The sequence below is a fragment of the Crocodylus siamensis genome, chromosome 5 (assembly GCF_052110815.1).
Source record: "Crocodylus siamensis isolate JL-2025a chromosome 5, ASM5211081v1, whole genome shotgun sequence".
Taxonomy (NCBI): domain Eukaryota; kingdom Metazoa; phylum Chordata; order Crocodylia; family Crocodylidae; genus Crocodylus; species Crocodylus siamensis.
Window position 1 is genome coordinate 126,485,430 of NC_143399.1, and position 14,170 is coordinate 126,499,599.

At 42.8% G+C, this 14,170-nt stretch overlaps 1 protein-coding gene across 1 annotated transcript in view; it reads right to left on the reverse strand.

Moving 5' to 3' along the window:
• ITGA9 (integrin subunit alpha 9) overlaps positions 1 to 14,170 on the reverse strand; it is a 354,975-nt gene that overhangs the window by 296,310 nt on the left and 44,495 nt on the right. The window contains exons 6-9 of the mRNA XM_090050256.1: positions 13,381 to 13,510; positions 10,882 to 10,967; positions 5,641 to 5,709; positions 2,204 to 2,341 (exon numbers count right to left, since the gene is read on the reverse strand). Of these exons, the coding sequence (XP_089906382.1) occupies positions 2,204 to 2,341; positions 5,641 to 5,709; positions 10,882 to 10,967; positions 13,381 to 13,510 (423 nt within the window). The remainder of the gene's footprint in view (positions 1 to 2,203; positions 2,342 to 5,640; positions 5,710 to 10,881; positions 10,968 to 13,380; positions 13,511 to 14,170) is intronic.

A 14,170-nucleotide genomic window follows, 5' to 3' on the forward strand; every position in this document is an offset into this window, starting at 1 on the left:
CCCTGGGCCTCAGGCTCCTGACAGTGGCTGAACAGCTAACTAACTAAATGGCTTGCGAGAAAAAATTCTAGCTTATAACCCCATCTCCAAATTTAGAACTAACGTGGTAAGATGCAAAAAGCACAGTTCTTTGTGTTCCACAATCTGCCAGTAACAATGCTTCCTCACCACTGTTAAAAAACACAGGATTTAAGAATTCTGGGTGGTACTTTCAAGAGTCTCCAAATTCCTTTTTACCCCTGTAGATCCAAAGGAGTTTTACCAGTGGAGCAGAGCTAAGCTCAGACTGAGTATTTTTAAATCCTCACTTCCAGTCTTTCTAAATTAGGCAAAAAAAGGATCAACATGAATGACATAACTGAAATGTTAACACATGGAGGCTTAGATCAGTTCACTTAGTTTTATCATGCATTAATTCCCTTCAGTTCTTGTCCCATAAGCAGATTACATCAAAAGAATAAAGCTCTGCAGTCTTTAGTCAGGGTTTACTCAGCCAAAACTCCCAAACAGTTTACAAGTGTTTTCCATGCGCAGTGAACTGAAGGATTTGTGCCAAAGGATCTAAAAAATCCTAGACTCTGAATCAAAAATAGCAAGGTGAGAGATGAGAATATAATGCCCTGATAGGTTTGATAAAACAAGGAGAGACTGAAAAAGCTCAGAACAAAATCAGCTTTACGTTCAAATCCCAGCAGAAATCTCATTAATCTGGTGATTCATGCTCACCCACTTTCTAGCCAAATTCTTCATATTGAGCCTTAATTTCTTGCAATCCACCCTCAAAGGGAAAAGAACATTTCCACAAGAAAATAAAACTTGATTATTCAAGCCAGCTTTATGCCCACCTCACAGATTGGTTTGTTTTGTATTTTTCCTTTGTGAATATGGGTAGACCAATCGCTGGAATGTGTAATAAAATCTTTTTCTTGGCTGTGGGGACTTGCTGACATTGAAAAAATCCCACATAATGAAATTGGAAGACAGGAGTGGTGGAAAGCAGGCAGTCCTGTACATTACTCATTTCTTTACAGCATGCACTGCTAGTAGGTAGAGCTAAGTTCATCAGACCTGGTCTGATGCAGCATGTGACTCTTAGTACACAGCAATTTATGGGCCTTCATGGTTGCCTCCTATAGAACAATTTGTCTTTGAATGGTCTTAGTGAGATCAGTGAAGGAAACAGAATAATTCTATTTGGCACCCAAAGGAACTGCCATTTCTGATATGTTTGTGTAGAGCCTAACACACTAGCCCTTGATCTGGCTGACCCACATGCACTATTTCAAAGGCAAATTTAAATAAATAAATAAACAAGCAAAATGAGGGATGTTCATTGGAATTCAGTCAAACAAATACAATTTTGATTTATTTCATACACTTCAAATAGGATCTATGTATAAGCTTAATACCCAGGAAAAAAAGAAAACCCCCACAATATTTCAATTATCAAAAAAAGGCGAATGTGAATCCAGTTGTGCTACTGCTGAAGCCAGTGATAAATCCAGCTGGCTTAAAGGGAGCAGGACTAGAACATATCTGTAAGAAAACACAGCTCACAATTCAACACTTACAACTCTTTTTTAATAAAGGCTTTTTCAGACATGGGTTTTCCAAGGCAGGGGAGGGGGAGACCCTACATCTTTTTCCTTTCAGTGTTCCATACTAATTGTCATCCTTTGCTTGTCTGGGAAGTCAAAGTTCAAACTTTCCCAACATATAGTTGTGCAACATGAAATTTAGCAGTTTAGGGTTGACTGTGGCTGTAGACTTTCAATACATTGCATGAAAGTAACAATAATGCAAATCTAATGTTTGGTTTCTCTTTTCATGGGTTTCTAAATCCTTGGAGTTTTATTCTCAGTTTGGGTCAAATGATCATCCAAAACAAAAACCAAGCATTGGTCAAAGCTGCTGAGTTTTGCTTGGTTTTGGCATTAATATAATTAAAAGCCACAAATCCCACCATATTTCAACACAAAACCATGAACTTTGCCATGATTCCTTGGAAGATTTACAACATTTTGATAAAAATGGATTAACTTGAGTTTAAAGAATCACAATGCTGGGAGAATTTTGCCAGGCTTCATGCTTTGTTGAAAATAGCCATATACTTCTACTCAAGGTTTCATTTTAGAGCATTTGGGCTAATGCTCAAGTTAAATTGCCTCCCCTTTAAGTATGCTCAACTTCTTCATATACTCACATTTCCTCTGTTGGTATAGACTGTGACTTGACCCTCATCTCTGATCTCTGAAAACATGGGTGCTCCAACCAGCAGGTCTGAAAGTCCATCAGAGTTCAGATCAACTGCACATAAGGAGGAGCCAAAGTAAGAGCCCATCTGTAACCAAGCCGAGTCACAACAAAGCATTCAGTATCTGCCCACACACAGGAGGAAATCAATTATGCTCTTTTTTTTGTACATCAAATGATGCTCTCTCATCCTAGCAGCCCTAAGGACAAACCTTAGGGAATTTTTTGGCAAGAATTAGACTGTTTACTGTAACTATGCAGCAGCATGAACATTATACAGACCAACTAATCCTTATCCCTAAGGCAAAAGGCAATGAATGGCCTTACTTTAGAACAGCTTTTTCTCAACAAAAAAAAAGTAAAACAAAAGGAGGAGGGAAACACTTGCCTGGGCCAAGATTTCCATTGGTTAGTGAGTTTTCATGATCAGTTTCGGACATCTGAAAGTGCCTGATTTTCAGAAGCTGGGTGCTTAGCAATTTCTGAAAATCTAGCAGCTTCAGTGGTTCCTCAGTTTGTACTGCCTCCCCCCATAATGGGAAAAAAAGGAGAAAAAAAAGAAAAAGAAAGGCAACCAGAATCACTAGGCAGGTCTGAAAATCTCTTTCCTGGTCATCTTAAACTTTCCTTCTTAACTTTCACTAAGCTTCCCCCCAGACTCTGTGAGGATACAGGCAATGCATTTTGAGCAGCCTTATATTAGATAGACCACCTCTCCGAAAGCCCTACCCTCAAGCGGAAAGAAAAGTAATGTGCTGACTGGTTCTTCTTTCGCATATTGTCCTCCTACTGCAAGCTAGTCTGTCTAAGGATCTGAGCCTGCAAGTTCCTATTCCACAAAATTCCTACTGATTTCAAGAGAAGTTTCATGCACAGAGAACTTGCAAGGTAAAGCCCTGAACATGTAGAAATTTTCTATCGGTGACAAAATATATCAGAAGAGATGCCTTATTAGACCTACTGCAGATTACTAACATGCTATATGAAGCATTCCCCAAATGACAGTCAAACTACATGCAAGGGCCTGATTTAACCACAAGTAATGAAACTGAATGAAGACTGACATTGAACTGAGTTCATCCAGCTATGCCAAAGCACTGCAGCACATATTCCATAGGCATATGATTAAAATATACTGTGCATCTCTCAAAAGACTCCTTTTGAAAGGCATCAATCCTTTTAAGTCCCAGAGTAAAAGCAAGCCATATAAACCTGGTGTGCCCTCACTTTTATTGTTGAAATGCATTTAGGGAAAAGCTTGAAGCTGAGATTACAGAAAGAGTTAATTAATATAAAATTGGTGACATATGGCTGGATGGTAGCACTATGGAAAAAGATTTGAGAGTCTTGGTAGATCATAGACTCAATATAAGGCTGCAGCGTGATGCAGCTGCACAACAGGTGAATGTGGTGTTGGGCCACATTGATAGAAGTACTAGGTGAAAGACACAAAAAGTGATAGTGCCTCTCCACTCAGCACTAGTTAGGTCTCATCTGGAATACTTGTGTGCAGTTCTGGGCTCCATATTTTAAAAAGGATGTGGAGAATCTACAGAGGGTCCCAAGGTGGGTGACAAAGATGATAAAAGTGCTTGGATTGTAATGAGAGTTATGAAAAACATGACAGTGCATATTCAAGAAGCCTTAAAAGACAGGTTCTTATTTCCATTAGATGTGTTCAGTGTGGGTGAGTCCATGTTACTTTTTGCAGAACCTTATTTTTTTTGCAGTTGTTATAAAATAATTATATCAATGTTTAGTGCCTGCATTTAGTTTTCTAATTTCCGTCCCCCACCCCCAAAAAAAAAAAGAGAGCAAGGAAAACAGCCTGTGCATCAATGTCAATGTAAATGGGATATGGAGGAGTGAGTTTGAACCTTTGCTGTTAAGATGGCATTTGGCTGGAGTCAGTTTTCTGCAACAGTCAGAGCAGAAACTCCTCAGATGACATTTGGAAAAATGTAGGCTTTGTGTATGGGTTTAAAAAAAAAGAAAAATAAATAAATAAAAGTTTGGGTTTTAGAGAGCCTAGAAAAAAATTGTAGGAGCATGATAATAGTCTACAAGTATTTGAAGGACGTAAACACAAAAACAAAATTAAGAAATAACAACAGGGATAATGTGATTAAGTTAAGAATGCAAAGTTTCTTGGCTAAATCCATTACGCTTCCTAATAGCTGTGGATCTTACATCCAGGAATAGTTTTTCAAGGCAGCAGCATTGTAACTAAGGATGTAAATATCAACTGGAAGAAATAAGAAGAAACATGGATCCCAGTATCTTTCTATCCCTGTGATCCTCTCCCATCCCCAATGTTTAAGGAAATGTTGACAGAATTTGTCTGCATGTGTTTAATTGAGCTACTGACAAGGCAGGTGTCCTAAGGAGAGCAGCAGCACCTAGTATAGCCAGATTCTATTAGTACAAAGGTCCATCTCTTTTGGAGCCTGGCCCTACTCTTATGACCCATCCCTGTAAGCCTCCCTCTGGCTCTGTGAGAGGGCAAGCAATTCCTTCTGTGCAGCCTTGAATTAGGCTGGGTACCTCTATTTTTGCCATTATCTATGGCTAGTTTTGATGCGCATTTTGTTTTCCTGAAGACATATCATGCTTCCTGGTCAAGAATAATGTATTTTCTTTTCTAGCCAAACAGGACATCACACATGGGAGCATGGTTCCATTAGATTGTGCAAGAACATCAAAGGGTAAATGCTGGATTGAAGCTCTTGGGAATAAACACTTAGATCAGCATTCAAAGTAGAGGATTCCTGAAGGAGTCTACCAGCAGGGCAATGGAGCCTCCATAGCCCAATACTACAACCCTAAAAAGCCCATCTCTGGAGATAAATAGGGAGATGAGAATTGGTGGCATAACGAGGGGGAGACAATAGAAACAACCGAATTGGAGAGGGCAAAATAAAGCAAATGATGCCAGCAGCCAAGTTTTCATGATCACAACTGTAAGTCACTGCATTCACTTTTCACTGCCAGATAATGGATGATCTCCAACAGCAATTAATTGTCAAATTGTGCACATTTGTTCCAACATCTCTTCCCCTTTGTGGCAAAGCTCTACATGCTGCCACATAGTCCACACTCTACCAGCCTTGTGCAACCATAGAGGCAGGAACAGGATTTCTCTTTCAACCCCCATAAGCTCTAACAGCACTTTTTATTACAAATATTACTAGGCTTTTAAATTTCAACAATGCTGGCACTGAGTCGACATTGCCAATGAGACTGAAAGGCATGTGACTGGTTTAAATGACTGACTGAGGACCTCTTGGTGAGGGCATTTACACTTAGATTGGATGCTTGAGAAGCTATCAACTAAATTCACCATTCTAATTAACAGGATTAAACCACTTGTTAGTGAAAATCTCTCACCTTTTTACCTGAAGCCTGAAAAATCTTTATTAGGGAGCCTGATCTCCTGTCAGTTCTGAAAATATAAACCTATCAAGTGAAAGGAAAAAAAATTAAACAATGGTTACAAATACTAGCCATGAGGTCAGCTTGCAAGTGGGTAGTTTGTGACTTTATTTACAAAGAACAGAAAGAAACATTCGTGTGTAATCATTGTAAAAAAAGTGATTCATATCTGTCCAAGTTCAAATTCAAGACAATCCTACTATTTTTAAAAAATAAAATATCTTCATTTTAGAATCAAACAGAGAGCCCCATGTCATTACAATGACTTTAATCGTATCCTAATAAAAGCTTAAATGTGCAAACAGCCCACTGCACAACAGCCACAGCCTCAAGGAAATGGCTTTTGGAAGGGAGTAACAGTGCCCAGGAATGAGCAGGTCAGAGAATTGAAAGAACCTCCTGACCCCCAGTTTCCTCCACAAGAAAGCATGCGGTTGGATGAGTCTACAGAACAAGACAAAAAAAGTCAGGATGTTTTGGCAAAGGCTTCAGTAAAAACTGAAATTACACTAGTAAGAGTAGGTATAGACATTTGTAGTGGTTAGGGAGAAGTTAGAGTTAAAAAGGCCCTTGGATCTAAGGAAAGCTGGAGGGGGGGCTGGGCAGGATGGGAGGCTCACGGAGGAGCTTCAGGAGGATCGGGGGGCTAGTGGAGTCTGCGGGGAGGTATCAAGGGGATCAGGGGTCTAGTACAGTCCATAGGCAGGCTTAGGAGGGGGCGGGGGGGTAGCAGGATTGGAGAGGCTCTCTGATCTGCCAACCCCCCTTCAGCACCCTGCTCCGCCCTCCCAGCCTCCAGCCCAATCCTGTAAACTGCTTCCAGGGCCAGCTGTAATGGCTCTCATTGGTCCCAGGAGCCTGACTGAAGTAAGCTAGGGTGAGGGAAGGGGTGGACAGATCAAGTGGGGTGGGGGTGGTGATTCCATGTTGAGGGTTGGTGGGATCAGGGAGCTCTCTTCCCCCCACCAGACTATTCTTATCCCCCACCCCCACGCCCTGATAAACAACCCTTCCCCCCAACCCCTCCCTACACCTGAACTTACTTCCATCAGCTCCCAGCACCAGTGGACAATGGTAAAACCAGAACTGGGAGTGGCTTGAGGAAGTGGGTTATCTGGCATGTTGGCGGTGGGGAGAGGGCGGGGAGCACTAGCTGGTCCATGGGATGGGGTTGTCCATCTGGGGACCAGGGGACTAAAAATAACCCAGTACAAGGGGGGAGTTAGAGAAAGTGCAGCCCTGGGGCCAGCAACTGCGCTGTACAGAAGTTCAATTAGGTCAGTCTAAGCATATACAATCTAACTTAAGTCCACCTCCAAGACTGGGTTAAACTAGATCAGGTCAGCCATTTTTGGACCAATCTAACCCTCCTGGAACTTGTTTAGGGTTACCATACATCTAGGTTTCCCCAGACACGTCCCCTTTCTTGAACCCTTGTGCTGTTTTTAAAATAAGAGCAATTGTCTGGGTTTTCTGCTCTCCCAGGCTGGCTGTTTGGGGCTGGGAGCAGCAGTCAAGGTGACTGGATTTCAGGGTCGCATGCTCCCCACATGGGCTCCAGTGAGAGAGAGAGAGAGAAAGAGATTTGGGAGCTGCTTTGGCAGCAGGGCTGGGGTGGGCAGGGGTCTGTGGGTCACGAGTGAGGGACACAGGGGACAGGATGGGTGACTGTGGGTTGGGTATACAGGGCACTGGCAGTACCAGGGGGCTGAGGGTCAGTAGTAAAGGGCACCAGCAAGGGGTGGGAGGCAAGGTACTGCTGTTTGAGAGTGAGGGGCACTGACAGGGCTGGGGTCACTGTATCCAGAGTGAGGCGCAGCAGCAGGGCAGGGGGGAGGGCGTGGCTCATCAGTGAGGGGCAACAGAATGGGCAGAGGCAGGGCACCAGCATGTCACTGCCCTCCCCACCCTGCCCCGACCATCAAATTCCCCCTGCCTTTCCCGTGCCTCCCCTCCCTGACAGGTGCTTGCTTTTTTGGACCTGGAAATATGGTAACCCTAACAGTTTACCTTTAGATTGACCTAACTAGGGATCTAAGTGTAAGGTCTCACATGGGCGAACTAAGTTAGATCAGGTGGCCATTTTTAACATGATCTAACATTCCCCTGACCTCCCCAAACATTTGTACGTACCTTAAGTGTGTTTGCATCTTCATAGCCAAACATTCTGTTTAAATATTGGAGGTTTGCACAGCATACCTTGGGCTTGTCACCCTGCTGCCCTCCCCGCAGGGCCTCCACAGCCCAGCAGGCAAGACCCAGTGCGGCAGGGTGGGGAAGCTCAATACCACCACCAGTAGGAGCCCTGCACTGCCATGATGAGGAACCCTCTACTGCCCAGCAGAAGCAGAGGTGGCAGCACAGAAGGCACCTCACTTGCACCCACCCCACACACAAATCTGGAGGGACATGTGCTCCCTACCTGCAGGAGTGCACGCAATGGTAGAGAGCCAAACCCCCCACCACCCAAGCCTGCAGTGGGCAGCCCACATCCTGCCCCTTCCACAGGCTCTGCTCCAGCCATGCCATCCATGGGGGAGGGGGAGCCAGGGTTTGCACCCCGCTCCGCTGCAGCAGCTGTCACCTCAAACAGGTGGTAGCTGGGGTTCGGGCACTGCTGTGGGGGGGGCAGGGGACTGTGGACCTGGGTCCCTGGCCCCGTAGCCCTGGCAGCTGGGGGTACCCTCTGGCAGGGGAGGGAGGAAGAGGGCTGTGGGTGGGGAGGGAGGGGCAATGGCATGGGCAGGGTACCAGCATATCAGGGCTGCTCAGTGCCACAAAGTAGTGGGGGATGGGGGGACAGCTGCAGCTGGAATCACATCCTGGTGAGGAAAGGGGGCAAAGGAGCTCTGATTTTACATGATAAAAAACCCAAAATCAAATGCCAACATTTAGAGTTATTTAGGGTTTCTTTTATTATAGTGATTGAAGCACTGGTAGGCTTTTATACTGCTTTAAAATTGTAAATATATCAATAAAACTGTGTTCAACTGATACCTATGTATATAGTGGCATTTCATTTTAATCACAGAAAAAACATGGATTTGGGGTGCGGGGCTGTTAATCAGAGAATTCAAGAATTTTTATCAGAGAATTTGCATTTTTTTTTAAACAGAGAAAACCAGGATCTATGGTTATGACTGATTCATACAAGATGGCAAACAAGCCACAATGAGCAAATCTGTGGAAAGCTAACTTAGTCAAATTGGTGGGAAGTTTGGAGGCTTCCAAACGCATAAGCTTAATGCATGCAAACACATGGGCTGCTTACAGACATTTAAAAAAAACAAAACAAAACAAAACAGAACTTTAATTTAAACTTGATGTGCTTGCACACTGAGCCTAGCTCATGTCCAGAAGCATTGTATTAGTTGCCTAGCATCTGTATAGATTAAGCGATTTAGCAGGGCTTTTTTGGCACTGTTATCTAATAGCTGATTCAATTGGCTTAAGATAAAAGTGCCAAAAAGCCCCGTTGAAGCACCCAATCTATACAGACGCTGCAGAGCCAGGTCAAACTAATGTGTTGGTGCTTCCAGTAAAGCACTTTTTTTTCCACATCTGTCAGCAGCCAGAGGGAGATCTGTATCATAAAAAACGTATACATTCATTTCTGTAGAAAAATTAGACCGAAGTACTGGTGAAACAAATTATAATGTAGCAAATTGTTTAACCATAATCCAGGTGTCAATTATTTTTGACTGCCTAATCAGTCAGGTAGTAAAACACATTAGCTTAAGATCATAAAGGAGATTGTCTCTATTAACCTATTTGATCATCTGCTCCAAAGGAGCCCCATATACCCTAACATTATTTGAGCTATCAGCACTCTCTGAGCAGTTCTGCAGTTCACCTGTACATGGTATTTATTAACAGAAAAAAGGAAGAACTTAAAATAATTTAATTAAAATCCCACTTAATTGTAAAAGCGGAACAAGTCTCTACAGAACTCCTGAGTCATTCTTTGGCTCACGGCACAGCAAGAGTAGAATTTGAAGCCAATCCATCTATTTCTGTCCAGCAGGTGTCGTTTCAGGTAATAAGAGAAAAGAGCCACTTTATTTGCAAAGTTGATCGTGGATTTGATCCAAGAACTTGATGTATTAACTTATGTATTGGGTTTTAATAGGCCCTTAACAGATAGGTATACAGACAGCTTCAAGGAAATACACTGAAGAGAATTATACAGCAAGAACTACAACTATTTCAGATGCTTCCTTTGGAAACTGTTTGAAAAGGAAATGAAAATTCATCTAAATACATCAACATAAAACAGATTATCCCCAGTTTTATAGCAGTATACATAAGAGCATGGTATAGAGTTTAACATATATGACCATGAGCCAGGATTCTACCTATAGTTTAGCTGCTTAATCATCCTAAGATTTTGGCAAAATCACTAAAACATACAGTGCCTCAGGGAAAGCCCTTAGGCATATCTGTAACCCACAGAATTCAGTGAGGCTACTCAAGCTCATAAAGTCATAAAGTCATATGCTTAGGTATTTACAGGATTTGATCTTTAAATATTGTCCTCATACATGCAAATTGTGTATATATCAATCCATTTTGTGTGTTTGTCCACTCTATTACTGTGGGTTCTAAATTCACCCAGTGCAAATCCAGATGCTAATACTACAAAGATACTGTCCATATATTTAAAATTATAAAGAGGATACCAACTGGAAAAAAACTTTAAAAATGGATTTAAAAGTAATTTCATGTACTACACCTGTCTTTGAGGAAGGCTTTCAATTGTACTAATTTTGCACCCACGTATTCTTATTGTTTTCACTTTTGCAGTATGAAAACCCATTCAAATCAATGGGGAAATGTTGAAATATTTTACGCACAAAATGCTGTCAAATATAAGAATTAAAACAAACTGAAGATTTTCAGTGTTATGTGCAACAAGAATATTTTTTTAAAGACATAAGTTTGTAATTTTTTCCCAAGGTAGCTGTATCTCCAAAATAAAGAATTATTTTTGGTGGTTTGGGGTGAAGGCAGTAAAGGTGCCTGTAGGGGCAGGTGGACTGAATTTGAGGACTTCACCAATTCCCTTACCTCTTCCAGACAAACCAGTCAAAAATTAATCTTCAGATAAAATCTCATGACTCCTCATTAATGGGAATTGAGTCACTATATTTAACCTGGTCACATTTAACTGTTCTATTGTTGGAGTAAAAGCCGCACCTTTCCGATGCCTCCATCCTGAGGGGCTCCTCCTACAACGTCTGTGGTAGTCGGCTGAGAGAAATGACCTGCTGTCACGGCATATCCTGAGCAGGAGGTAGGGCAAGGGGAGGGGGAAGAGAAAGAGAAAAAAAAAAAAAACAAAATCACAAAAAGGAAGAAATCTGAGAAACAGGTCAGCCATCTGGATAGAGCTGATCGGGTTCTACGGTTGCTTTAGAGTGTAGATAACCAGCATCATGCAAAAAGCAACAGGCACTCATTTTTGTACAGGAACACACCAACATTCAGTTCAAGAGCACGTCACAGCAGGAAATTACAATGAATGTTTAATTGTTTTTAAGCAAGCTAAAAGGGCAAAGGTGTGGGTGGAAACCTAGCAGAGTATAGGCAGAGGCAAGAGGGGCATAGAAAACAATTAGTTAACAAAGAATCCAGATGGAAAAGGAATGAGAAACAATAAAACAGAACCATGCACACACGGAGTAGAGTGACCACATCATCAGAAAGAAATCACTTTCATGCCTGTGAGTCTCATGTAGCTGGAGAGAACAGTGCTGTCTCAGTTAAAATCACTGCCCATCATGGCTTGGAAAATTAAATGTTTTTTTAGTTCACAGAAAAAAAAATAAAACAACAGTAGATGAAGAGGTTAGTAAAGTTAATGCTTTAAAAAGATTTCTGTTTGGATAACAAGAAAAACATGAGTATACATCAAAAGAAAGAAAAAAAGTGTGTGCGCATGAGAAATGATATACAAGTAATGTGTCTAAAGAGAGAGCTTCCCCTTCTAAGGCTGTCTTCTTTTTAACTCCTCCATTGTGAATTATATGTCTCTTGTCCACATGATAAACACTATAACTCAGGTCTATCAGTGGCAAAAACTATATGTCTTTAAATACATACACAATCTCTTCATTTACTTATCCTTAAGTAGCCTTTGCCAAGTCAGGGGTTTTCAACATTTTTTAACAAGTGTACCCCTTCTGTCTCAAAGTTTCAGCTCATGTACCCATTTATATTTTTTCTTGTTTTTAAGCAGGGGGAGGGGGGAGACCAAGGCTCCTGCGGCGAGGAAGGGAGTGGGGCTGGGGGTAGGGAAAGACACTGCACAACTGGGGCACAGCACAAAATGGAGCTGTGAGTGGCTCAGCCGGGGGGTGCAGGGGGTGGCTCCCACCACTCCACACACCCTGGGAGAGCATGGGGGGCGGGTACTCCCAGATCTGTATGTGGGACGGGGCAGGCTGCCACTGCAGGCTGAGGCCAGGGCAGCACTGGGCTCTTCCCAGCTGGGGATGGGCCGGGCTGTGCTCAGGGTGGGTGACAGCAGCTCTGGGAGGGGCTGCAGCCCCCTCAACCCCGTGTCCCTCCCAGCACCACTGCCACCTGGCCCAACAACCCCACCGGGAACAGCTCGGCACTGCCCTAGTCCGCAGTGGCAGCCCAGCCCACCCCACCCCACGTGCAGTTCCAGGGGCACACCCCCCATGCCCTCCTGGGGGTGTGCACAATGGCAGGAGCTGCCCCTCCAAGTGGCTCAGTCCCACACCCCACCCCAGCTGGGCAGCCCCTGCCTCAGCCCCACTCCCTCCCCCACTGCTGGGGCCTCAATCTGTGTCCCTCCCATGCCCCTTCCCACAAAACAGACTTACCAGCCAGACCCAGCTGCTGTCCACACTACTGGGTTGCACTCCTGGCGACCTGCACACTGCACTGAGGCGTCACGCATGCACATAGCGTTTATCAGCCATATTATTGGCTACATCAGTTCTACATACCCCCCTACAACCTTTTTAGTACACATACCCCTGGTTGACAACCACTGTGCTAAGTGATTCTTTAAAAAAAAGAAAAACATAAGTTAAGGAAGAAAAGAGATCAGTTTGAGTTTTTAGACTGTTGCCTGTTGCAGGAGTTCCCTAGGTCCTGATACCACTCCCAGGCACTGGAGAAAATTACCTTTAATTACATTTATGACTTTAATCAATTTTTAAGCAAGGTCTCTAGAAATCAAAACCAAGGACGTGTTAACCTACAAAATCTACTCAAACCCTTACCCTCTAGTTCCATGATCTCTTTCTGTCACTAATGCATGACTTATGTACTGCTATGTGTCCTATCAGTCTGCCATTAAATACTTAAAAACATTATGCCCATTTTACGGGTAAAAATGTAAACAGATATAGAGACAGGTCAGCTGATTCAGTACCACATAGCTGGTTTATATCAGGGCAACACTAGAACTCCAGAGAAGCTCCTGACTAACAGTCCAATTCTTAGTTTTCTAATATGCTAGGCTACTTCCCAACACACAAGCATATTTTCTATTCTCCTCAGGAAACTAGAGTAGAGTAGAAATGTTTAAACAAGGAAAAAGCCCTGCTCATTCTTTTCCTATATATTCTGTTAGGTAATCAATCATCATTATCAAACCATTTAATCCAGCCAGTTATTCTTTTGGTCTTTTCTTGAATTACTGAAAAAAATAGTACTTGCCTAGGTATGTGTATCGTCTAGCTATCACAGCATCATCATTTAGTTTGAAATATGTGTTGTCAGTGAGGTTTAACACTTTGACGGTTCCTGTCCAGTAATAAGATCCTGGTGCTCCCATGATGACAAGCTCCTACAAGAGAGAAAAGAAAAACGGGGAGAGGGGAGGGAGCCAGCACAAATTATGAAAGATTCCAAGTTTTGTAGAGTTGTGTACAGGGCCAAATTTACATCAAGACACCAACAAAGCATCTGCCTCTAAGAAGGTAGTATTTTCCATCCCAAACATCCTCCAAGGGTTTCTTTTTCCAAGTACAAGAATTATTTCACGCACCCCTATTATTTCACAGGAATACCTGAATGCTTTGAATTCTGCTGGTCCCTTCTGTTACCTCCACAAGAAGTATCCAAAATTAACTTTGTAAGCTACCAACATGCCCACAGAGTCATCCTTCCAACAAGTGCTCCTCCCATAGTTGTTGCAAACTCCTAGGGTCCCAAATAACCAAAAAATCCATAATGAACTACAAAATCCCAACCAGCCAACTGGATCTACTTCTCTTGCTGACTACTTCCAACTTCCTAATGATCTGCTAAAGACGACTAGTCTATGGGTTCAAAAGGACAGATGCTCAAGTTGCTGTAAAATAGTGCTGCTCCACCATGAAGATCCACTACAATTTATACCAGTGACCTAAACTGACTGTAGCATGACAATTGGTAGGCAAGTGGAGCATGATCCCAGACATTTGTTTGAGTGTATGTAGCGGGGAGAGGGCACCAGAAAAGAGCT